Genomic DNA, 25,877 nt, shown 5'->3' with positions numbered 1-25,877 from the left:
ATTTATTAGTATTTCGACTTTTAATGGGGTATGACCTCCCCTCCCTATAAATATAAAGGGCTACGGACGATTGAGGAGAATCCCAATCGAATCTATCAAATCTATTTTTTTTATCGTTTTACCTTTCTCTCTTTGCTCTACTTTTTCCAACCCCACGTATTGTTCTTCTCTTCCTTGGCATGAGGAGGCGCCTTAAGCTGTTTTACCGAGCCTAGGGTAACATAAGGTGCACCTGCCTCGATGAGATCCTTCCCGAGCGGGCGTTCGTTGGATCCTCGTCGGGGAGCCTGGCGAGACCGTCTGATCGGCCTACCAAACCGGTCTGACTAGTTTGGTATAGAAATGTTGCACAAGGAGCTCCTCTAGATGACGAGTATTTGGCGCGGCACACTTTCGCGTCTAACACCCCCTACTACGACAAGTCCAGCAACCGCCGTGATCATCTCTACCCAACCGGCTCACGACGAACACAACGACTTCACCTGCTGCCAGCTGCTGCCCGGCAACACATAACATGCTGTTGTGGGCATAGGCCTCCTGCTGCACCCTGTCACATGTTGCACAAGCCTCCTGCATCCATCGCGCCCGCAGCCTCCTACCGCGTCCCTGTTGATGGTGGCATCATATCCTGCCATACCTCACCACATCTCACATGTCCTAACTAAATCACTGAGCAATGTAGGAGATATATTTTACATGATACATGGCCAACCACTTCCACATTTCAAGGTCTCAGCTAAGGAGCTGTTTGGTTGGACGCCGCACTTCGCCGAGCCAAAGTTGTGGCGCAACCATAAAATTGTGATCCTTACTTGGTTTCTGCCGAAGGTTTGGCTCGCCACACAAAAATCAGCTCTTTTCTACGCGTTTTCTCACCAAACTTGTGACGCCGATAATCGGCGCCTAACTCGTGGCGCCGCCGCACCTGCGGTGTGGCAGAGTGCGGCCGGCAAGCAAGTAGCCCCTAAATCGCATTGGTGTTCCACGGCAGGATAACACAAGGAGCAACCAAGGCATACTAGCATACCACGCCGCAAGTTTGAGAAGCCTCGACTAACTCTTGTATTGTACTCGCTGCACAACGCTCCCAAGGCCCAAAGTGCCCGGCAGAGCAGTCAGCACCAAGGACCACGGGCGGGAGCCACGGACCACGGCGCCACCGCGCACGCGCGTCCGCGATACAGCCGTGCCGCTGGCACCTGCCCCGCGCCGCCGGCTTTCTGGTTCCCGCGGCATCCACGTACGTGCGCTCGGCCCGGTCTCACGGCTGACCACCAGATCCCGTCCCCTGCCTGCCGCTCGGCCCCGCCCGGCCGGAGGAAGCGATCGGCGTCATCGTCATGATGCGCGCGCGCGGGGCAGCGAACCACCCATGACAGACACCCACCAAGGCCACTGGACCGGGACCGCCAATTACTCCTCCTGGACCGGGCCTCGCGCGAATGCGAACGCCACCTGCCCCCGCCTGTGATCCGAAGCCCGTGGGTACGGCGAAAACAAGCGATCGGGAGCAGCCGAGGCGGGTGCCGGTGCCCTCTGTTTTGCTAGCCACCGGGGAACGAGAGGCGAATCAGCTGGCACCTGGCAGCGAGTTTGGTGCCTGGTGGAGTGGCCGGAGTGATCGGATGCTTCATCTGAAGCGCCGATAGAATGATTTCGTGCAGCGGCCGGCTGGTGTGATCCCTGACGCCCGGGCTGACTGGCAGACAGGCCGTGCACCGTACCTCTCGGCCGGCGGTGTGCAGTAGCCGCGGGAATGGAACGGAGTGCCACTGTTTTTTGTCCTGCGGCCCTGTCATTCTGTTCCTGTGTGTGCGACTCACATTGATAGATTCTGTGCTGTTCGATGAATCTCAGCTCGGACCCGGCCGGCACACCGCACGCAGGAAGTGGAGGCAGGTGTCGGATTTAACGTGGGCCAAGCATAATATTTTATCTAATTAAATCAAATAATTCTAAGACCCGTATTAAATGTTGTGTGTACTTACCACATGAGAATTTGACTGAATGTTTACTCGACTTATATACGTGAAATATATTTGCTTATATTGAGAAGTTAAGAAAAGAATGAAGGCGAGCCACACGCACGCCGCCACCGCCGCCGCTGAGGCGTGGCATGCGGAGCGGTGCCTGCATGCATGGTTATGAGAGTTACTTCCTGACTCCTCTATTAAGCTTCTGCCTGTGAGGATAAAAGGAGAACTCCTTCAACAGTTTGCCGACACTGGGTATGCCTCTGTTACACTTCATCTTCTAATTTCAGTACTAATTAGTACTGTCTACATGACTGCTCATTGGACGACATCTGCTACATCAAAATGAACAACTACATCAACAGAAGCTATGAACGGCGCTGGGTATGCCTCTGTTACACTTCATCTTCTAATTTCAGCACTGATTAGTACTGTCTACATGTTCCTGAAGCTTAGATCATCCAAACACTTGCGCATATTTGATGTCACAATCTTGGTAGGATTTTTCTAGATTAAATTAGTACTGAAATTATTTTTGGGGAGTGTCTAGAAGAGACGTGACTGCTCATTGGACGACATCTGTTACATCGAGAGGAACAACTACACCAATAAAAGCTATGAACGGCGCTGGGTATGCCTATGTTACACTTCATCTTTTAATTTCAGCACTGTCTATATGTTCCTGAAGCTTAGATCACCCAAACACTTGCGTATATTTGATGTCACAATCTTGATAGTATTTTCTGGATTAAATTAGTACTGAAATTGTCTAGTTAAAAAATGGATTAAATTAGTACTGAAATTGTCTAGTTTTCTAATAGCAGGTCTGAGCCCATGAGAACCCGCGAAGAGCTAACCAAATAGGGCGAAGGGTTGCCGACTTGCCGGTTGGGATTTACGATTACGACCTCACTAAAAGTTTAGTACCTGTGTACGCACTGTACGATTACGATTACTGCCAAACTGCAGTGCGCGATCTTGAATTCGTGCTGGGTCCTGGGGGATGTCGCCCGTGCCCGTGCCCTTGTCTGCCCAATTGCTTTGTGCTAAAACCTGCAGCAGGAGCAGAAAACGGTGTGCCTCCGGCTCTGCTGGCTACGGTATCGGTTTGTGAATGCCGAATTGCGGCGGCCATGGTATCAGCACGATTCTGGCTGCGGTAGCGCTTTCCTTTTTTGTCATGTGCTTGCCCAATCTAGGTGCAACACTTTTTACATGTAATTAACTTGACTATTTGTGCATTCTTACGGGCATGACCGCATGAGGCATGAGTCATGACTGAATGTGACAAAGACCTGTCGATATCACACCATCCATCCCCCACGGCCTAGACGTATTGGGCCAAAGTGGTTTGGTCACACTAAGATGGGCCGTCCCTATACCAACCCAGGCCAGCCCAATCTAGTAGACATACCAGGCCCAGCAGGATGGGTTTGCTTTCTGGCCCAAGCGCACGAAGGTAGCCCGTTGGTGCGAGCTGATGCACTCAGAATAAATCCTCACCGCTCATCTCGCACCCGACGGCCTCAACCTCACTTCGTGACGTCTCAGGGACACGTGGCTTCCCTTCATTCGCCAGCCACACGTGGAGCCCTGTCCGAGGGGGCCCGAGTGGCCCCTCGTCTCCGCGGAAGCAACGGCCCGTCCGAACTCCTCCGAGTCTCCCCCTCAGCTCGCCGCGAACTCACGACGCACGCACCGACGCACGAGACCGAGCAGCCCCACCACGCCCCGCCCCGCGCGCGCGCCGTGCGGTCACCGCCCGCGGCCACGGCACCGCCGGCCCCCGCCCCGGCCGCCAAGAGGAAAGGCAAGGCCGACGTCTCCTCCTCCTCGTCTCCACCGAGGTCCTGCCGCGCGCTCGCCGTCGCGATGGCCGCGTCCCTGCTCGCGCTCGCCGTGGCTCTCCTGGTCAGCGCCGGATTCAGCGGCGTGGACAGGGGCACAGCGGCCCCCGTGGAGTCAGAGGGCGGCGAGGTGCGCGTCCCGGATCTTAAGATCTGCCGGAGAGGTTCGTCTTTTTCCGTATGGGTTTGGGTGCGATTGTGATCTGGATCTGCGCGGGCGTTTGCAGGTGACGTACGGGAGCGTGATCAAGCTGATGCACGAGAAGACGAAGCACCGGCTGCACTCGCACGACGTGCCCTACGGCTCGGGCAGCGGCCAGCAGTCCGTCACAGGATTCCCCGAAGGAGACGACTCCAATAGCTACTGGGTGCGTCTCCCTTTCATCATCAGCACATAAAGTGGGCATGCCCTGTTTACTCTTAATGGAAATATATATGAAAAGATCAACGATTCAAAGGGTCTTGAATTGACTTACTATAGATTTCAGAAGGTAGCATTGAATTAAATTGATTGATGAGAGTGCAGCGCTCTGACCAGCATCTTTGAATTCAGTCTGCAAATTGTCCTGTAGTTTTCAAGAGCTAGCTAATTCGTATTGATTAGCAAGAATGTAGGATCTATTTGAAAATATAATGGCAGGTATTTCTTTAATGGAATGAGTAAAACATGTGCCGAAAGAAAAAATATTATTGCAAATCTGGTACTTATGTATTTTTCTCAGTTGCCAATTTAACCGCTATTTGGTATGAAAAACCAGCAGTTACAGTTTGATACATATGCGATAGTCATTTAAGCAGTCAGCTTAAAGGTGATGGGCATATTAAATGCAGATCATAAGGCCTACTCCAGATTCATCGTCTAAGCAAGGTGATGCCATCGAGACTGGTAGCATTGTAAAGTTGCAACACATGAGGACACGGAGGTGGCTGCATAGTCACTTGCACGCTTCACCGTTATCTGGTAACCTTGAGGTTAGTTTATATCAATCTCTCATGTTGCAGTATCGAATGCCGATTTAAATTCTGTACATCCTGCAAGCTTTATTTAGATTGAAAGATAAAGTTGTAGTTCTCTTCAATTGCTTTAGACCACTTCTAACGAATGTGGCTATGTAAGTACTGAGTACAACATGTGATTACCCTGTATCCAGATTCTATGGAACATCTTGGCCAGTCATCTACTTTTCTGAATAAACTAGGATAGAACAGTGCACGAAAATAGTAAAATAGTGTCATATCAGCTCCTGTAATTCCAATTGAAATGAAGCTGTTAAACATTTTTGTTGTGATAAATCATTTTCAACAAAAGTTGAAATGCTTTCACATATCCGATCTGAATCTCTATATAACAATGAATAGCCAGCTGCTTTGTGGTGTAGAAAATTGATGGAGATGCGCTGTATTACATATTTTCCTGCATTGTCTACTACTCATTGTCTTGTCTGGAAGCATTATGTGTATATTATGGCTTCATTTATAGCTTGTTCTCAAACATTTTTTTAAAAATTTGACAGTTCACTTCAACTTTATAAGCGTCTGCATAATGTTTTCATTTGTTCTATGGTGATAAAACGATAGCCATGGTGCTTCAAAAAGTATAGCATGCCATGCCGTGCACATCCATGCCGTGCACATAATTTACTCTCATAACGAAACAGCATGGCATCTGGCCTCCAACTGACCGAGAAAATATTATATTCCTCTGTAGTAGACCAGCTTTTATGCCACATTTTAGTGCTGTTGTACTGAATCAATGTGAAAGCTAGGGGCTTACAATTACTTAGATGTTTTGAATATATTTCAACTTTTTTTTACGGGGAAGTAAGTTATCACCCAGTTTTCTTATGGGGAAGTTATCACCCAGTCTTCTTATGTCTACTGTCTTTATGAGTACCTTACATAGACTAATGCTTTGCATTTGAAGAGATCAGTTTTATGTCTTCTGTCTGCTCTGTTTCGTTTCCATTATTTTCTCATATTAAGAATGTGCTCTGAAGTTTGGATATCAACATTTGTATAGGTTAGCTGTTATGGTGGGGATGAACTATCAGACACTGGTGACTACTGGAGGTACAATTTACTTACAGTCTTACACGGAATGTGGGTGTATGTTTATTTGTTGCTTAGCTTATTCCTCTGGGTATTCTCAGGCTAGAAATAGAAGGAAGCGGAAAAGTATGGAAAAGGGATCAAAAAATAAGGCTTAGGCATGTTGATACTGGAGGTTATCTGCATAGTCACAACAAGAAGTACAATCGCCTTGGTGGTGGGCAGCAAGAGGTGAGACATTGATTTGCTTGCAAAATTTTCTTCTTGCAAAATCAAAAGATGCTTACAAGGTTTGACAGTCAACATGAATTATCAATCGTGGAGACCCCAGATCAGTCTACTCTAATTCTATACGATTTTTTACTTGCTGCCATGTTGCAAGTGAATGTTGTTAAGTTCAGATACGTTTTGGTGCAGGTCTGCGGTGTCCGAGAGAAGCGAGCTGAGAACATTTGGTTGGCAGCAGAGGGTGTTTATCTCCCGGTTAACGGAAGCAAGTGAAACAGCATCTTCTAGTGTTTTCCTGTTTCATGAGAGTTAGCATAGGATCAGGTGTTTTCCCCGTTTTCATTTGTTCTTGTTTGTTCTTTGAAAACACGGGACCTGACCCTTGAGTGATATGCTGAATTTAGATGATATCGACAAAATGAGTACAGTACAGGCTTCTAATTGATATTTACAATTCAGTATGACCATGTATAGATCCAGGCACCCAGAGATGCAAAGTGACACATTCTTTCGCAACTAGGGATGTTTATTTTCCAGATGTGACGCAGAAAGACAGTCCTTCGAAAATCTGGAAGCTTTTTTTGGAACCCGCTGCATTGTGATTTTGAAACTTGAACCGTTGTGCGTATGAATAGCGGTCCACGATTTCGTAATATCTTCTGAGCTGCATTTGTGGAGCCCAAATTTCAGAGTTCAGGGCCTGTTTGGTTAGCATTGCTTATGCATAAGCAACTTATAAATAAGCAAATAAGTTGCTTATAACCCAAACACTCTTGCTTATAGAGTTGCTTATAAGTTGCTTATGCATAAGCAAATAAGCAAGTTTTGAGCTGCTTATTTTGCTTATGGGGCACTTTTACTCCTCCTACCCTCATTCTCTCTCTCCTCTCTCTCTCCTTTCTCTCTTCTCTCTCCCGTCACCACTGCCTGGCGCCGCTTCCGCCGGCCGCCTGCGCGCCGCTCCCGCCCGCTCGCCGCCCGCTCGCCGCCCGCCTCCGCGCCGCTCGGCGCCCGCTCCCGCGCCGCCCGCCGGCCGCTCCCGCCCGCCCGTCGCCACTGCGCCGGCCGCCGCCCGCTCGCCGCCCGCCTCACAGACGCTCCCGTGCTCTTCTTCGAATCCGGCGGAGGCGTGGAGCTCGTCAGTCGTCTACCTCCGACCAAGATCTGGGAGCAGCAGGCGTCGCGACTCCCGACGCGTCCTTCTCCCAGCCAACCTTGCTCCTCCTCCCGCGCCCTCGCCGGATCTGGACGAGCGGAGGGGCGCCCGCTGTACGAATCGAGCCTTCGGCGCCCGTCGGGGGAGAAGCAGGCGGCGCGTCCAGTGGGCTTGAGCCCGCCGCCCATTTTCCATCTCGCCGGCTGCTCCCGCCCGCCGCCGCCGCCCGCCCGCCTCCGCGCCGCGCGCCCGCCGCCCGCCGCTCGCGCCCCGCGGCTGCCCGCCGCTTGCACCCCGCCGCTGCCCAAACCAAGGGGTAGGAGCTGGGTAATTATCAGGGGTAGAGGAAAATGGGATGGCAGGGGTAAATATGTCCATAGCAATCATATAAGCAACCCAAACCAAACACCTAGACTTATAAATAAGCAACTACAATAAGCAACTTATAAATAAGCACCCATAACCAAACAGTCTGGTGCTAATGGCAGAGGCTCTGCCGTCCAAGCGAAGACCAATGCTTCAGTGCAGGCTGAGCACCAGAATGATTCTTTTTCAGCAACAAAAACCACCAGTTCCGGTTACAAAACAAGCCAGAGGTGCTCGGTACAGTAACAAAACAAGTCCACTTGGAACAATACACAAAGTTAAGACTTCAGCATTATAAGTACTATCAAAGACAGAGTGATGCTATGCAACATCGCAACTTCCCAAGAAAGCTATGCAATTAGCAAACAGCATTGTGTGCCCATTCTTTGACATCACTCATGACAGTGGAACAGCAAATTCATCAGATGTGATGCTTTCAATGCTCAAGCTCCCGCCTAAGAATCAAATGTCAAACCTCGCAGACAGTAGATAACAGACATGAGTTCATTCACTTATCATAGGGCAAAAAAGTAACTCAACAACGAGCAAAATTAAACTAGACAATAAGCAACTAAAAAATGCCCAGGAAGTTTCTAATGAATTCCTGAAGTTGTGGCAGAACTAGTATAGCCACATGTACTGAAATGTGGCGAACCATAAGTTCATGACCGAAATGTTACTTTATAAAGTAACTAAAAATCAGAGCAGCAAAGCATCATCATGGTTGCAACAATAATATTTTTTCTTGCTTTGACAACTGCATACTCATGGAACCATATCCATGTTCTTGCTTTTAAAAGTAGCACGAGGCTGTAAACAATTAGTAATCCTGCACAAATCTTCATCTAAGCAAGTAAGCAACATAACAAATGTCAAACAGAAGAAGCACAGGACACATGCAAAATTTGATAACCTTGAGCAAGGGAGAATGGATACTTATCGTTTGCTCATAGTCATCAGATCAGGTTAAATTGCAGTCCAGAATACAATTTAAACAATTGAAGGCAAAATTACACGCGGGGGGGGGGGGGGGGGGGGGGGGGGGGGGGGCAGGTAATACTTTAATTTACCTGGCAACCCTTTAAATGGCTGCTGTACTGCTGTAAGGAACAACGACTCCACATCAACAGTAAAGAGGAAAAGGTGAAGTACCATGTGCAGCAAGATCAAGCTAAGACTTTGCAATGCTTTAGTCCCTTGTGATTCAGATATGTGCAACAAAAGTCAGCACATGGCAAAATCTTTATGATTAATAAGCAGCATCAAGCAAAAGAATTGTAATTCAGAAAAGAAGAAGTAAAAAGACAAGTCCACTTGGAAGTTGGAACGATACACAAGAAGTAAAGGACTTGAGCAGTATCAGTGCCATCACACAGAGTGATGCTATGCAATAACTCAACTTCCCAAGAAAGAGCTATGCAATTAGTAAAAAAGCATTGTGTGCCATTCTTTGACATCACTCATGACAGTGGAACAGAAAATTCATCAGATATGATGCTTTTAGTGCTCAAGCTCCTGTCTAAGAATCAAATATCAAACCGCGCAGACAGTAGACAGGAGTTCATTCAGTTATCATAGGGTAAAAGAATAACTGGACACCAAGCAAAATCACACTATACAATAAGCTACTCAAACATGTCCATTAGGAAATTTCCAATGAATCCCTGAAGTTGTGTCGGAACAAGTGTAGCCACATGTACTCAAATGTGGCTGACCCATAAGTTCATGACTGAAACTGTTACTTTATAAGAAACTAAAATCAGAGCAACAAAGCATTATCATGATTACAACAACATTATTTTTCTTGCTTTGAAAACTACATACTCATGGAACGATATCCATGTTCTCGCTTTTAAAAGTAGCACGAGGCTGTAAACAATTAGTATTCCTGCACAAATTTTCATCTAAGCAACAGAACAAATATCAAACAGGAGTAGCACAGGACAGATGTAAGTTTTGATAACCTTTCAGTCAAGGGTTTTAAGCAGGGTAGAATGAATATTGATTATTTGCTCATAGTCATCAAACCAGGTTAAATCACAGTGTAGAGTACAGTTTAGACAATCGAAAGCAAAATTACAGGGTTCAAAATGGTGAATGCTAAAAACATACACTTCCCCCCTTAATACTTTAATTTTCCTGGCAACCCTTTAAATGGCACTATAAGGAACAAAGACTCCACATCAACAGAAAAGAGGAAAAAGGTGAAGTATAATGTGCAGCAAGTTCAAGATAAGACTTTGCAACATTAGTCCCTTGTGAATCAGATATGTGCAACAACAGTCGGCTAATGGCAAAATTTGTATGACTAATGGCAGCATCAAGCAAAAGAATTGGAATTCAGAAAAAGCATGTTTTGCAGCTAAACTGCTGTGCAACCAATATGAAATTTACCACTTGCTGAATGACTGAAGAATAGAATACAAACAGTGAGAGTGAAGGAACCGGATGGCACAAAGGCAACAAAGCAGCAAAAGGAAGACCAGACAGAATCACGCCTATGTTAACATGAACAATACCCAAACATACAGTTGTTCATTTTCCCATAAACCCAACCAGACAAGGTTATCCAAGATAACTAAAGCAATAGTTCCTAGACATGCTTTCAATCACTAATAGCATAACAAATAAGATATCTTACTGAGAAATACTTAAGATGAAGAACGAGCTAACCCACTATAAATACAGAAAATGAAGTAAGAACTTTCAGTTGCCTGATACTTCATGTAGTACCTGATTTCAAACATAATGTTGGTGTTAACTATTAGGTAATACCTAGCCAGATGAGCACACAAAACAAAGAAAAGTTAATCATTCAGTTGAAGAAATGGGGGAGAATAGTTAGGCGAGAAGGCCTATCATATCAAGCACAAGAAATCATCAGATCAGCTCTGCATTTTTTTCTCATTCAGAATCTTGTTATTTAACTATCCATTACACATTAGATGGGCGGAGCTCCTGGTTTCACCCAATCACCCCTTCCCCTGGAATAAGCCCAAACAACAAACCATCATACAGCTTGACAGATTCCTTCAAGTACAAATTCTTGACCTTCAAGAAGCACCACAGGGTCAGCAGTGAATCAGAACCAGCCTGGTGGCTGGTCCCAACTCGCTCGACTTTGAGCAGCTCCCCAAGTTTGCTCAGCCCGCCATATAGGCCACTACAGAACCTCATGAGATGCTTGACGTCGTACATCACCGGGAAGAAGGTCTTGGTGAGCTCCAGGAACTCATCCAAGGTGTTCGGCATTTCCCGGCCGGTGAGCAGCCTGAGCAGGTAGCCGAAGTCGTGCCCGCTGTGGAAGGTGACCCACTGGACACTGTCGCTGAGCACGAGCCCGGACGTCATCATCAGCTCGGAAAAGCGAGTGGAGTCGACCCCCTCCGCAGCGAAGCGGTCGAAGTCGATCCCGCTGCGGCGGAGTAGGTCGATGGAGATGCTGCTGGAGGGGTCGGTGCGCGGGTCGAATCCCCGGAAGTTGAACTGCCAGATGCAGCCCCGCCCCCCCGTGCCGCGCGGCGGGAGCGCGCCGGCCTCGTTGGAGAGGGTGAGGCCAAGCTGGATGAGCTTGAGAATGTTGACGTTGCCCTGGAGGGTGGCGTAGTTGACGTCGCTCTGGCAGGAGTAGCTGCCGGTCGGCTTCACCACGATGCCGGGGAACTCCGTGTCCATGGCGACGTACGGGTACGCGTCGATGACGTCGCGGATCACCGCGAACTCCTGCTCCAGGTTATCCGCCCAGACCTCGCGGATCTCCACGGCGTCGGGGCCCTCTGCGGCGGGCGGAGGGGCAGCCATCGGAGCAGCAGGCGCATCCAAGAGCTCGGGGAGGCTTGGGGCGGAGGAGCGGCGAGCCGGCAAGGTGGTTCCGACAACAGTTAGGATTAAGGTTTCCGATGTCGGCGGGAGGGGGCGGGCGGCGCGGGTCGGTGGAGGCAATAAGAGGAGGGGAAGGAGGAGGAGGGGGAGGAGGCGGAGGCGGAGGCGGAGACGGTGGAGGGCGTTGAGCCCCAGTGTCAGAGGCGGCGAGAGCCCATGGGAGGTGACGTGCGGTTGCTGCCGATGTGCGAGGCGAGAAGACGTGGGGGGCGGATCTATCGGGTCGGAGTCCTCCTGGAGAAGAAGGGGAGAGGAAAGCGGAAGGCGGGTGTGCTCGGCTGTCAACGAGCCGAGCTCGAGCGAGCCCCGGTGCCCAGGCTCGAGCCCGACACGAACCCCAGCCGAGCTCGGCTCGGTCATACTTCCGCGGTTTCCACCGTTAAATTCCCGTGCATTCAAACACGTTGCCTACGCTTTCATTTTTTTTAATAAAAGGTTGCCTATGCTTTAGTTGGCCTGCCAATTTGGGCCTTGGACCTTCAAGAAATCAACTAAATTAGGAGCCAGTAAACACCCGCGCTGGTCATCTAAGGCTACTGGTTTTTACTTAAAAAAAAAGATAAACGAACCCTATCGAGCTTAAGCATGTTTTGGCTCGTAGGCTATAGTCCTCGCTAAAGTTTGGCTTTGTTTACAATTGGAGCCAACCTCGGAAGCCTTCAGATTTATTTGGCAGCTTTACGAGTCATCGGAAATAGGATGCTCATGACGCGTCCAGGGTAGGTGGGGAAAGAACAGTTTCACATTTTTAATGACTGAGTGGTCCTAAGAGTATACGTATTGTGTAGTTAAGGTGAGTGACATCTCATATAACCGTTTCTTCTTAGAGTCATGTTGACCGGTTTTATGACCGTATACTTTTCTAAGACTGAAAATGCATGCACCATTTGAGTAGAATCGCTAGGGAAAAAGGTGTAGATATAATTACTTTTTACAAAATAAGGGTGTAGATGAAAGAAAATTTCATCATACAAGTTGCCTATGCTTTACTTGGTTCGCAGATTCCTGCCTCATACTTTCTAAGAAATCAACTAATTTAGGAGTCACTAAACTCCATCTCTGCTCATCTAGACTATGGGCTTTTACTCAGTGGAAAAGATAAAAGTGAGCCCTGTCGAGCCATAGCATGTTTTGGTTCACAGGCAATGGTCCTCGCTCAAGTTTGGCTCATTTACAATTGAAGCCAAATAAGCCTTAAGCTTTTTTTGACAGGTTTGCAGGCCATCGGAAAATGAGGCTCCTCATGATGTGCCTGGAGTAGTAGGTAGGGGGCCAACAGTTTCACATTTTTAATGATAATGTTGTCCTTAGAGTACACGTGTCGTGTGGTTACAATGGGTGACATCTCCTATGACCGTTTTCTTCTTGAAGTTATGTTGACCCAGTTATTACTATGCACAATACATTTCTTTTCTGAGATCGAAAATGCTATGTGCCTTGTTGAGTGGAATCGCTTGGGAAAAAGGTGTAGACATTTATCTAAAAAATAAGGGTGTAGATGAAAGAAAACTTCATCATACAAGCGTAGTCCACTAGACCATAGAAACAAAAAAAAATCCTAAAAAAATCCTGTAAGCAACTCTTTACTCACCCTATAGCAACCGCAATTATTATAAGTATATTTATATTATTAAAAAACTGATGCAATATATGCCATGCACAAATACATTGGCATTTATAATTTGGTCAACATGACTAAAAAACCGTTGTACGAGATGTCACTCATCGTAATCACACAAGACGTGTACTCTAAGGACCACCCTGTCATTAAAAATGTGAAACCACTGGTCCCTACGTACTCCGGACACGACCCATCGGCTTGAAAGGCTACAATGCAGGCTAGAGGCTTGCGAGATCGGTTCCAATTGTAAACAAGCTAAACTTGAATGAGAACCATGCTTGCGAATCAAAATATGGTAGAATATACCGAGCGTTGCTTTTTTTACCGACATATTTTATTTCATTGGAACAATACTTTGGACGAGTATTAATTATGTAACACAGAATAAACAAAAGTAAGTATTTTTTAATATAAATATAATAATGTCAATTGTATATGATAAAAAATTAATATTATAGAGTAATAATTATTTGCCAAAGGATTGTTGTAATAAAGAAAGAATCGAGTACTTACTTGCAAAATTGCACAATTTGGTTTGTCTACGAACATCCTGTCATAACTCCACACACCTGTAGCACATTGGCACATGGGAACGGGAAACGTCTGCCAGAGACAAACGCTTGCTCAACTAAGGCAAACTCGTCTAAGCCACATGCTTAAAACACCGAGTTAGCCTTTTTATCTTTAGGCACTCTAACTACAGCAGCCAAAAGAAGGTTGTATCAGCATTTGAAAATATAAAACGATTTTGTATTTGGGCTTCGAAGTGGATCGAGGTTTGCGCAAAAGGGCATTGCAGCCATTAGGAGGTGGAACAGTGTTGTTAATGCTACTAATTGTCGAAAGGGTGGTTAAGACTTAAGAAGTTGTGAAAAAATCTGCAAAAAAAAAATTAAAATTAACATATACATTGGCTCAATTTATTAGAGATAAACTCCAATCTAAAAACTGAGGAAAACAAAAGGACTGAAAGAAGAAATATATAAAAACAAAAGGAAGAAAATCGAAAAAGATAAACCCAGCTGCGGTCGGCGACCTTGGTTTATCCCTACATGTTATGCCTGGTTATATCCACATTGTTGAACCAATCCCTTTCAGCTCTTTTCGTGATCATGCATTTTTTTTCAGTACTTAGTAGCAAAGTAGCACCAAAAATGGCAGTGGCCATTAGATATGCTGCCAGCAGCACATGCCACTCTTGTTCCATTTTTGTGATGGATGAGAATGACAGATCGTCCATAATAGAAACAATCCTCACCGGCCACTGGTTAGGCGTATAACGAATACATGGCATGCCAAACCAATTCACGGAAAAGGGGGTAATCGTGGAAAGGCATGATTAAATCATACTTTCGCCATGCTGACAGACCGAACGTGTTCTTGACACCAAAAGGCGATTTCAATATTGCATTTGTTACATAGCATACAATCGCAGGGCATCAGTTCCTACCAAAACTCGGCTAGTTTCAGGCTTCCCGCCAATATCTTGTGCCTAGTTCATGATGGAGTTCCAAGCCCGAAAAAGGTTGTTAGGCAGGAGCACAGTAGACTGGTCACGACTGCCCGACTGCTATAGAAACCAACCTTTTGGCAATCCATGCGTGATGCAGCGAACAAGGTTGGTAGTTAGCATTCCAACTTTGGCTTTACTTGAACAGAGTATCTATTGCATACTATCCGTTTAGAAGAACCCTTACGCAGTATTGATGTCATCCAAGTCAGCATACCATCAATCAAGTTGAACGTTGATCCCTTCAAATTGGAAACTAGACAGGTTGTACAGGAAATGTGTTCCAGAATACCAACATTGCTATTGAGGCTGCACAAAACAAAAGCAGCATAGTTCAGATGTCTTGGCTTTGATGATGGCATGTAATAATCAGTCATGCAAATATCTTAAGTAGCAATACTTCTTATTATTAATATAAGCCGGATAATTACCAGATTTTTTTTGAAAAAAAGATAAAGTAGCAATACCTGCAGTTCAAAGCTAGACCAACAGTTGAGATGCCGTCTGGTATAACTGATGACCACATGAAGTTTCCCCCTTAGCGAATATCAAGTGCCCACGGATTTCTTGAGGGGTGCTCTCTCATTAATCTGAGGGACTAAAAATAACCAAGGGGATTGAACATGTTTTAGCATTCCAAATACTCCTTCAGATCTAGCATCAATGAACTATTCCAGTATATCGGAGAGGAATTGCATTCAGAAAGTGTTGAAGCAGCTATCTCAGACGAAACACCCTCCAGGGCCTCAGCTAAATCTGAATCCCAAAGTCCTAACCTGCAAGCCTTTCTGTACACTTCAAAACCTGCAGCTTTCAGACCTTCTGAGAAGAAACTATTTAGTGATGAGCTTTCCAAGCTTATTTCTTCTAATAACTGCATTGCAGTATCAGAATTACGGAATATCAAAGCAGAGCATGTCCTATCCAACAGCTTGACCTCAAAATCTTCTGAGAAGACCTGATGTAAGCCAGGAAGGTAAGATTTTAACTCCTTGGCAGATTTTTCCCTGAAGCCCCACAAGAAAATGATATTATCAGTGCTCACAGTTTTTGCGGTGTCTGGCTCATTAGCAAAGTCAACATCATCAGAGTCTTCGACCATACAGCTTGGATAAAAGATGTTACAGTACTCTTCAACTGCAGCACACTGCTCACCAGATTGTAATTGGCACTCAGGACTGATTTTCAATAAATTACTTAGCTTAGCAAATAACTTTGTTATTCTCAGGACGTTTTGCTCATTTTTTGTTACACTGCTGGTAACATCTGTGCAAAAGACAAAAAAAAAAGAGAGGGCTTAATCAAAATACTAGCAAGGAAGCACTACGAAGATGTAGACAGCAATTTGATTCCCATGTTACTAGTTACCAATTGCCCCACATTCTGTTTGTTAAAAAACTGAGGGAGAAAGTGAGACATGGTTTACTAAAAAGACACGATTTGTGAATATGTTAGCTGGAACTGTACCTTGCTGTGGTATTTTAATCTCCATTGGCACAAAGTATTGTCTTTGTAAGTAACTGAGAGCAGCTTGTATATTCTTCGCTTTTCTCAAGGGACCAATTTGTCTCCACAAGTGGCTGATATCAACAACATTAGAGAAGACCATTTTTAAAGAACACATAAATTCATGCATGTTTGGTGGAAGAGGCGCAACAAATTTGGAGTGCATCATTGTCAGATCTGAAAAAGAGGGGAAAAAATGACATGATCAAAGTATCAAGAGGTTAATGGGCCATATAATTGTGCAAGTTGGTGAAGCATTAACCTACCATTCAAGCAATTGTATGATATGATTGGCTTCTGTGAAGATGATAGTAGATCAATAACTTCTCGAAATCCACGGAATTTTAAATTCTGTTCCTCTTCTGATTTATGGATATCCATCTGCAAGGGAGTTCAGTAGAAAATCGACTTCTATTAAGATGGTGAGTTTTGATATTTTTAATACATTGTACACAGTGCAGATAATTTCTAGATAAGTAGAGATACAAACCAGAAGAAGATTCTTATCCTCTTTTGAACTAGTAAATATCACACACACAGCCCTAGCAGCTCCAGCTTTGTCCGGAACAACAAGAGGTACAAGGTCATCAGAGATATGGTTTACTGCCTGCAGAATAACTCAAAATAGTTAAAGAATGCTCCAGTACTTTGGAGTTACTATTTGGCTCTATAAAGAACAGGGAATTCACAAGCAACATTTAGATCAACCAAGTTTAGCAATCACAGTTTCCTATACTCGCATACAGATCAGCTTATTTCAACTACATCTTCAATTTAAAAGCACGCCATGAAATTTTACATCCTTCAACTCTTTGCAGGCATTAACAGTTGCAACCACAGCATGAGCGAGGAACTCATATTTAGTTTCCTTAAGGAATCTACCAGTAAAAAAAACATTTCTTCTTTTTTTAAGAGAAAACATCAAACTGAAGTTGTGCAATCACACCTGCAAGACCAGTTGAACTTGGTGATCACTGCAGACATCAATACTTATACTGGGCCTGGAACCATATGATTCACCACCTAAAATTAATCTACTAAGGGAACCAACCAAAGAATCTGCACAGTAAGAAGACAATATTAGGAGCAATCTAAGTGAACCAGACAAATTTCTGTAACTTATTCATTCTTCTTAATGCAACGACACACAGTTCTCCTGAGTGTTCAAGATAAAAAAAAAAGGAGCAATCAAAGTGAAAGGCGATGATGAGGGTAAGCATTTATCGAAAGTAACCTACCATCATCCTTTTTACTTGGTTCTGCATATCCTTTTCTCCAGTGTGTTATTCTTGACTTTATTCTACTTTTGAAAACTGAATCAGCAACTGATGTGTTTTGTGATGGCAACAGTGGGCGAAGACGAGTAGTAAAGATCTTTTGCCTTGCGAAGGATTCTTGAACCCTTGATAGGTAAGATATACCTGCCAATGCAGTCAACAGAGAATTAGTCCTACATATCAAACAACCTTACTTGCTGGTTGTTTTTGAAACATAGCTAACTACTCACCATCATAGATGCACATATTGAAATCAAAGCCATCATTAGCCATAGTTGATAAATAAGATGATTGACATGAGAAACTGTATGAAGGCATTCCTAGCTGAAGCTCATCTCTAGGAAATAAGTGAAAATTGTACCTGTATAACATAAGCACCCACAGGCAATAAAGCATCAGATAACACATCATAATAAATAAAAATAAAAGGATAGGCTGAAGTAAAGACACATGGGAAAGCAATGTTAAAGTTTGAGAGAGACCTGGATTGGTTATCTATTCATCAAACCCTATGAAGCTATATAAGCATTTACCAAAAAGGAACTTGGAATCTGTTGTTAGCAAACAGGGAAAAGATGATTGTATAGAAAATAGTGAATAATGCAAAGTTTAGTGTGTCAACTACCATGCATACTAGAGCAATGAGCAATAACTACTATTTAATGGGTAACTTAACCAACGCACTTTGTATGTTACTATCGTCAGAACTTTCTTACAACTGAAATAAATAAAACCCAGAAGAGGTTCTACGAGCAGAACATGCTTCATTTTATTGCTAGATATGTCTGAAATTGTTGCCTAGCATTGCCTAGCAAGGTTAGAGGACACGCAAGCATGTTTGGTTCCTTTGCTTGTTCTGAGTTTGCGCCGTATGCGCACGGATTTCTTTACATTTGAGGAGAGCAAAATTGGCTCTGCTCCCTAGCAAGGTTTGCCCTGCACCCTTGCCCATTCTTGTCAAGCAAGGCTAGTGGGCAAGCAAACTAAACATGAAGTGCCAACCGACCCTGCTATTGCTTTACAGGAGAGTTAGACATATGCCAAAGCTCTATATCGATACTACTGGTTCCTAGTGGAGCCTTACTCAAAATATTTCTGCTAAATTATAGATTATCATGTTAATGAACGCACAGAACTAACCTAACACAATTCAGACTACAGAATTTATCGTTGCTCGTTTGTTATCAAAGCATGCGAGTGTACTTGTGAAACTGGGGAATTTTTAACCTACCTAAAATCATACCAGCTGGGCAGTTTCATTATGTGATTTCACCTTAGAATCAGGTTGTTTGTCTGAAATACTTTGTTCAGTATGCTCCCCCTATACAGATGTAGCCACGTCTATTTACTTGTCTTCTGACTATTGATTATATAGTTGAAGTTCTGTCTTTTGACAGCCTGCGACCTTATGCAGAATTGAAACCATCACGCTAGCTCTCACATACCATTTCTGGTTGAACCTAACATGGATGTTGTACTGCTTGCTGTAACAGAACAACTAAGCTTTAGAAAATGTTGATGTAAGTTTCCATTTATCTACCAGTTACAAAGTTCAAATTTCATACTACTCCCTAAAGGCGGAAGGATTCCGTTTATACACACACGGTGTTTGACGAAACGCCTCAAGCATTCAAGCTGGATGAAACGCCTCAAGCTGAGCCTGCAAAATATTAGGCTGATACGCTACACCCATTGCCCAACCTAATAGCAAAATCACCAAGCCGTCTGTTCCAGCGGGCACAGCATGCTCGACAGAATACCACGCCAGAAATCCCAATTGATGCTCCATTTCCATGTATATGAAAGAGCTGCTTACGGGTAAGCGACGAGGGTAGAGGGGGAGGAGTCATGCAGCCGGAAGGGGCAGACGGCGATCTGTAGCGGCTGGAAGGACTCCGCGGCGAGCTTTGCCTTGAGGTACACCGTCTCCGCGGTGTCCACCGGCAGCGCGCGGCGCCACCCCGTGGGGGCGCCCGTCTTCTGCGCCGCCACGGTCACGTAGTCGCAAGATTCCAGGTGGGCCCCCAGCTCCCGCACGGACTCCGCGAAGTTCCGCCTCGTCACCTGCTTCGCCGACGCCGCGGCGGCGCGCGGGGCAGCCATCGCGCCAGTGGAAGACGCTGAGCACGAGCAAGGATAAGGGTGACACAATGATGGGAGGTGGGGACGCGGGGTGCGCAGCGAGTTGGACCGGCACGGGTAGGCGCGGCGGCGGCGGCGGTGGCGGCGGCGGCGGCGCGCGATCGGTGGGTTTTGGGTATCGCCGAACCGAATGCTAGTCGGTGGCGGAGCGGGCCGCACGAAGTTGGGCTCCCTTTTCCTTCCGAGAGCGGAGTTGGGCTGGGTTGTGTTTGTTGGGAGCAAAAGCGAGGCTAGCTGGGCTGCGTGAGAAAGTTCAGATGGCACGCCGAATCCAACGATGGAGATTAGATTTCCCGTGGCATAAACTTTGGGATCAAATTATGCTACGCATGCATGTGAGTATTCACATTTTGGAGTTAAAAGCGAGATTCAAAATCTCGTTTGGACACTATTGTTGTGACTCCAGGGAATAAGCTAGTGTGTCCGAGCAGAGCTACGTCCTTTTGATTCGTGAACAAACGTGCCTCGACAAACGATTGCTACAGTTTTTCCAAGCACCATTTGCTCCCTTTTTTTTCCTTGTTAGCTGTTGGCCAAAATGTTTGAGTAGCGAAACCATAACACACATCTTGACCATGACTAGTTTAACAGCACATAAAAGCTTATACGTCGCGCTCGTTCCGCCCTTGCCAGTCCGGCACTCCGGCTAGCTGGCTGGCTCGCGCTGGGCACGCCATGCGTGTCGCGCTCCTCGACCGCTGTCGCCACGGGCACGGCACACGTCGGCCGCGTCACGCCCGAATCCGATGGGGATTTCAGAGCGAGTGTTCGAGCAGAGCTACGGGCTTTGTTTGATTTTGTAAACAAAATTGCATCGCCAAAATTTTGCCCGAAATATTTGACAAGCAAATTAAACCATAACAGTCAACAGACACTTTGACGACATGGCGTGCCTAGAACATCACCCCTCACACGTCGCGCGCGCCCTGCACTTGCCAGTCCGGCTAGCCGGCTCACGCCGTGCCCATGCGTGCCACGCTCCTTGACGGCTGTCGCCACGGGCACGGCACACGTCGGCCGCCGCACCTCCACGCATCACACCGTGTGACCCGCATGGTGCGACACCGTCGGTCGCCGGAGTAGAGGAGGAGGACGTCCGCAAATCCTGTCCGTCTCCGTCAAACACTCAAACTGGTAAAGAATTCCGGGCAATGCGACATCACCACAAAATGCTAGTAGTATTCAAATCTTAAGCATCCACTCCAAGCCCAAGTTTAATTCAAACTGCAACACCAACCCAACAGACACATGCTCGCCATTTGCAAGATGGCGGCAGCGACGACGACGAACGAACTCGATCCTGATGTACAGTACTGAATGTACACGCGGTAAACCGTAAACGACGGCAGTAACTAGTGGTAACACCGGACTCTGATTCTGAACACCGTCACGGCCATCTCGCCGCCTGGTCGGCGCCGCAGCGGGCAGCACCCATGCACTACTTGCCAAAGATGGACTTGAACCACCACATCCCGCCGTCCCTGGGGCTCTCCTCGCTCTCCGGCGGCGGGTCGGGGTGCGCCGTCTTGCGGAGCTTGGACACGTCGTATCCTTCCTCCTCGGCCCGCTCCACCAGCTCGTTGTACACGGCCTCGTCCATGTGAGGCTGCCTGCACAGGATCTGCGGCGGCGCACAATCAAACGCAGGTCAGCCACAGATCGATGCGTGCTAAACACCGGGAAAGGAGAACGTCAATTGAATGGATGGAGAACGGAGGGGGAATCAGCACGCACCCAGAGGTACTTCCTGGAAGGCTGTCCGACGAGCGCGTACTGGTAGTCGCCGTCGATGTGGAGCACCCAGTAGTCGCCGGTGACGGGGATGATGGGGAGGAAGGGCGGCACGTAGAAGCGGACCTTGAGCTTGGCCTCGTCGCTGGCCGGGTCGGCGCGCCAGGCGGTGCCCTCGATGTGGCCGCGGCGGCCGTCGGTCCACGTCTCGTTGAGCACCTTGACGGTGCCGTCCGGGTTGAGCGTGTAGGTGGCGCGCGTGTTGGTGCCCGTCTTGGGCTGGAACGTGGACGGGAAGCACGCGATCTCGTACCACCGCCCCGCGTACCGCTCCAGGTCCAGGTCCCGCACCACCCGCATGGCCATGGCGGCGGGGGAAGAGGCGTGGGTTTAGAGGGGGAGAAGACGAGGTGGGGGTTGTGCCGGATGCGAAGGCGGCGAGCGGGGGATCGGAGTAGAGGGGATAGGGATGTGCAGTGCAGGCGAGCAATAAAGGCAGGTGCGGGAGACGTGGAGGATTGTGGGCGATACGTTATCGGAGGCGTGTTGCTCGGTGCGCGTCGCGGCCCGTGGTCTCCCCTTCGTCTTCTGGGCCGGGTTGTTGCGGGGTGCCGACGCAGTGTCTCGTGGGCTTCTTTTCTGGATGGTCGTCTCTCCCCCCTGGGCCCTGGGTCCACATGCCACCAATAAACTCACAACCACCCCACCAATCAAATGTCTGTTGCTCGGCTCTGATGCACACAGCTGAATGCTCGTCATTTTCACAGCTCAGAATAGTCGGGCGTTGCATTTCCAACCACAAGTTGCATAGAACAATGAAGTCAACACTCAATATAGCCTTCCTCTTATGTCGCTCTGATCTGTTCTGAACGAGGCAACAGCCACCATTTAGCTATCAACTCGACGGATTGTGGTAGCATCAGTTACATGCCTGCCTAACTTCCTCCATTCCAAATTATAAATCATTTTGTCTTTACTAGTATTATTATGCATCTAGATATAAGATATGTCTAAGTGTATAATAAAATTCATGAATCTAAAAAACTAAAACGACATCATCTTATTTGCATGCATGGCCATTGAGGATGATGCGGCGGAGCGCTAGGGCTGATAACGCCTTCCCAAACACATGCGGTCAGGTCGATTAATGTTGTAGCAGCCTTCAACGTTCAACAAAAGCCAACCTAAAGAGTGCCTCGTTGAATGCTTAATTAGTGGATTTCTTATCTTAGCGTTGGGAGTAAGTATGCTGGTATTCCACCAAATTTTCAGTATGCCACAAACAAATTTTGCTGACGGTCAAAACCAATTTCTGTTGGTGGGTTCCGCACCCACCAGCAACTTACTGTCAGCACAAATGATCTCTGTACTGATGGGTATCCACCCGCCAGTACAGTTGCATTTGCACTGGCGGGTGCTTAGGTAACTTGCCAACACAGATATTTTTGGACAATAAAAAAAAGCAGCACCGAAATCGCGGCCGCGCCGCCGCTCGTCGTCGGAGCCCACCGCTCCTGGAGACCCGCCGCTCCCGCTCCCGGAGACTGAGACCCCGTCGCCCGCCGGTGCCTGTAGCCGCGCCCACCAGCTGCCCGCCAAAGCCGCCGCTCCCACCGCTCCTGGAGACCCCGTCGCCCGCCGAAGCAGCCACTCCCGCCGAAGCCGCCCACCGCTCTCGCCGCCACCGCCCGCCACCGCCGCCCGTCGAAGCCGCCTGCCGCCGCCCGCCACAGCCCGCCAAAGGAGTTGCTCACGTCGCCCACCGAAGGCTCCTGGAGATAAGGATATAAAATAAAGATAAGGATGGGAGGCTCATGGAGAGATAAGATAAAGGGAGGTGCAGTGAGCTCAGTGCTGACGAGCTACCTAAGGGCCCATTCCCATTTGTGCTGGCGGGCACTAACCTGACCGTCCTGATCACTTTTGTGCTGGTGGGTGCTAATTCTGCCCGCTAGCACGCTAATTTCGACGTGTCAGCACAAATTATTTTTGACGTAGTGTTTGATGCATATTTCATGAACTATCACAAATGCCATGAAAATTAACACTAGTTACAGGCAATCAATCATACGTGAACTCAGCACATAGCACAGTTCACTTGATGAAAGAAATAAAGTGGAGAATGAGTTCATGAGAAAATTTCACGTGTTGAACCTGAGCGTCTCCGAGACCTCTTAACGGGTGATGACATCCCTTTGCTGACCATTTTACTTATAACAATACCCCACTAAGCCACTATTAATCAGTCAGCTATTAACTAACACAACGAATGTCAACTAATGACCATCGGCAGCAGCAATAAAAGATTTACGCCGCCATGCTAGTTGCATCACAAATCACACAATTATTTATACCGGCAAAGGAACGCGAATATATATGCGCTTTGCGTACACCTGCTTTCTCCATATGTTTATTGAAAATTAAGGGAAAGAGCTAATCTAGTTAAATTGCTCCATGCTAATAATAAATCTAGCATCATAGATTGTCGGTTTAGACAGCTCTACCAGAGTTGCACCGTACTTTCTCCATTTACCATACTTCAACACCTCTGCCAGCCTAAAGTATAAGGGTGTATTTGGTTTGGAGATAAGAAGGGATAGGATGTGCCGTCCCTATTTTTTGAGATGAGATCATCCCATATGGTATTTGGTTAAGAGGGATGGATCCCTCCCAGTTCTTTATTTAGTATGAGGGATTAAAAATAAGGGATGGATAGCTTTGGTAACACCATTAGCTGCAGCTTCTGGTGCGACCCACGTGTCATCTTTTTTCTTTTTTTTTCCTCAACCTTATCTTCTCCACCATGCTCTTCTTCTTGAACGGCTCCGCACGCTCGATCCCTCCCCTCGGGCTCATCGTGCCACCCCCACCCTCCCCTCGAGCTCCGACGGCGGCAGTGGCGGCAGCCTTGCCTTGGGGCTCGCCGCTCCGCGCCGCCCCACCCATCCTCCCCTCAGGCTCCGGCGGCGGTGGCAGTCTTGCTCGCAGGCTCGCCGCGCCACACCGCTCCCACCATCCCCTCGGGCTACGTCGGCGATGCCGCGGGCTCATCCACGGCCATGGCGGAGCTCGAGCTCCCCTCCCTTCCGCTCAGCCATCTCGCACACCGGCAAACGGCGGCAGACAACGCGTGACGGGGGCAAAGTGGGATGCCCCCGTCCGCTCATTTTCGTGAGACAGGAGCATCCCACATCTTAAAAGTATATTCCCTTATAGGTATGTTCCTGTTCCACCTATCTCTAAACCAAATATGGGACGAGGTCGGATCGTCGGACCCGTCCGCTCCCCGGAACCAAACCCACCACCGTAATAAGGTTCAAACGGAGTTGCTCAAGTTGTAAGGCACGGGTCAAATCATGGAAGGCCAGAGGCAGGACTACTGGTGATGACGCAGTCAGTTATCCTGGCCTGAGCGCCTGGCAGTATTTATGTGAACAACGACACGAAAACCTCACCTGCGGGCAGGGATTTCCCCGGGATCACCGGCAACCTTTGACGCATGTCCTCGACTGGCCTCACCTCGCCCACCGTAGTCTGTCCGGTTATCTGGCAACCCAGCTACATCATGTCTCGTGCAGCCCAGAAGAAGGAATTCCAAAGTTTTCATTTGCAGGCGAACTCCTGTAGACACCCATCTCGGAAAACGCTAAACATCTCTGGATCAAGGATTGAGTTGCGACCGGGTGGCATGGCGACACCGATACTCGCGAAATGCAGGCGGCAAGGCAGCAGGCGTGCAAATTTGGTTGCTTTGCTTCATTCGTCGCAGTTTATGGCTGTCGGTCATCTTCACGTGCTACTGGTTGATACATCGGTGGAGGCGGACTGCTGGAGTTTGAAGACTTGTGTGAGGTGTTCTAGTTACGATTAGAATGTCGAATTGATAGGTGGTTTTGAGCTATATATGATGAGTTTAAGTTCAATATGCACAAAATGTGGTGAATTTCATTCTTTTTTCATTCTTTTGTAATGGCTGCATATACCTCCGGCTTGTTGCAGAGCCTAAAACTTTATTGAAGCTTCCTTCATCCAAAATAAAATTACTACTCCATATGTTTTGGTCTCTAGACTCTAAGGTTTGCATACATGGTTCTGATTTCCGAACAGCTCGTACGCACAGGCCAACTCCAATCAGTAATCGCCACCTTTCACTTGTAGGCAGTCTTCTTCAGAGCGTACGTGCCTGTCGTGTTTCAATTCAGATCTGGTTTCAGGAGTAGCTGGTGCAGCGACTTTAAGATGGGTCAAGTAAAGGTAAACCGGGCGCGCGGGTAGCAGCGTTGCAGCTGGTAGACGACAGTAGTCGGCAGATGTTTCCAGGTGCCTGCACAACGTCAGGCGTGATGTGATCATGTGAGCGGCCCTCTATCTTAGGCCCCGTTTTCTTCCACTGACTTATTTTTAGCACCCGTCACATCGAATGTTTAGATACTAATTAGGAGTATTAAATGTAGACTATTTACAAAACTCATTACATAAGACGAATCTAAACGGCGAGACGAATCTATTAAGCCTAATTAATCCATGATTTGACAATACGTTGCTACAGTAATACATTTGCTTAATAGATTAGACCCGGTACTTAAAGA

General features: G+C 47.2%; 4 protein-coding genes across 4 annotated transcripts; 1 reads left to right on the top strand and 3 right to left on the bottom strand.

Moving 5' to 3' along the window:
• Positions 1-3,625: 3,625 nt before the first annotated feature.
• LOC117861084 (stromal cell-derived factor 2-like protein) lies at positions 3,626-6,684 on the top strand. The gene is made up of 6 exons (XM_034744559.2): positions 3,626-3,950; positions 4,048-4,188; positions 4,652-4,792; positions 5,841-5,890; positions 5,971-6,100; positions 6,287-6,684. The coding sequence occupies exons 1-6, from the start codon at positions 3,846-3,848 to the stop codon at positions 6,368-6,370; spliced, it is 651 nt and encodes a 216-aa protein (XP_034600450.1). The 5' UTR covers positions 3,626-3,845; the 3' UTR covers positions 6,371-6,684.
• Positions 6,685-10,482: 3,798 nt separating this feature from the next.
• Positions 10,483-11,876, bottom strand: LOC117861083 (probable CCR4-associated factor 1 homolog 6). The gene has a single exon (XM_034744558.2). The coding sequence runs from the start codon at positions 11,859-11,861 to the stop codon at positions 10,584-10,586; it is 1,278 nt and encodes a 425-aa protein (XP_034600449.2). The 5' UTR covers positions 11,862-11,876; the 3' UTR covers positions 10,483-10,583.
• Positions 11,877-14,442: 2,566 nt separating this feature from the next.
• On the bottom strand, positions 14,443-19,722 carry LOC117862097 (poly(A)-specific ribonuclease PARN-like). Its single transcript, XM_034745608.2, has 9 exons — positions 19,232-19,722; positions 17,646-17,776; positions 17,377-17,559; positions 17,085-17,197; positions 16,629-16,745; positions 16,405-16,519; positions 16,100-16,315; positions 15,100-15,898; positions 14,443-14,941 (listed from the first exon to the last, which is right to left on the bottom strand). Exons 1-8 carry the CDS (start codon positions 19,516-19,518, stop codon positions 15,261-15,263), a joined length of 1,800 nt encoding a protein of 599 aa, XP_034601499.1. The 5' UTR covers positions 19,519-19,722; the 3' UTR covers positions 14,443-14,941; positions 15,100-15,260.
• A 994-nt stretch (positions 19,723-20,716) lies between these two features.
• LOC117859780 (temperature-induced lipocalin-1) lies at positions 20,717-21,781 on the bottom strand. Its single transcript, XM_034742961.2, has 2 exons — positions 21,292-21,781; positions 20,717-21,178 (listed from the first exon to the last, which is right to left on the bottom strand). Exons 1-2 carry the CDS (start codon positions 21,652-21,654, stop codon positions 20,996-20,998), a joined length of 546 nt encoding a protein of 181 aa, XP_034598852.1. The 5' UTR covers positions 21,655-21,781; the 3' UTR covers positions 20,717-20,995.
• Between the last annotated feature and the right edge of the window lie 4,096 nt (positions 21,782-25,877).

Source organism: Setaria viridis, chromosome 6, assembly GCF_005286985.2.
Source record: "Setaria viridis chromosome 6, Setaria_viridis_v4.0, whole genome shotgun sequence".
NCBI lineage: Eukaryota > Viridiplantae > Streptophyta > Magnoliopsida > Poales > Poaceae > Setaria > Setaria viridis.
Note: the sequence above shows the minus strand (reverse complement) of the source record. Positions and strands in the feature narration are given on the sequence as shown.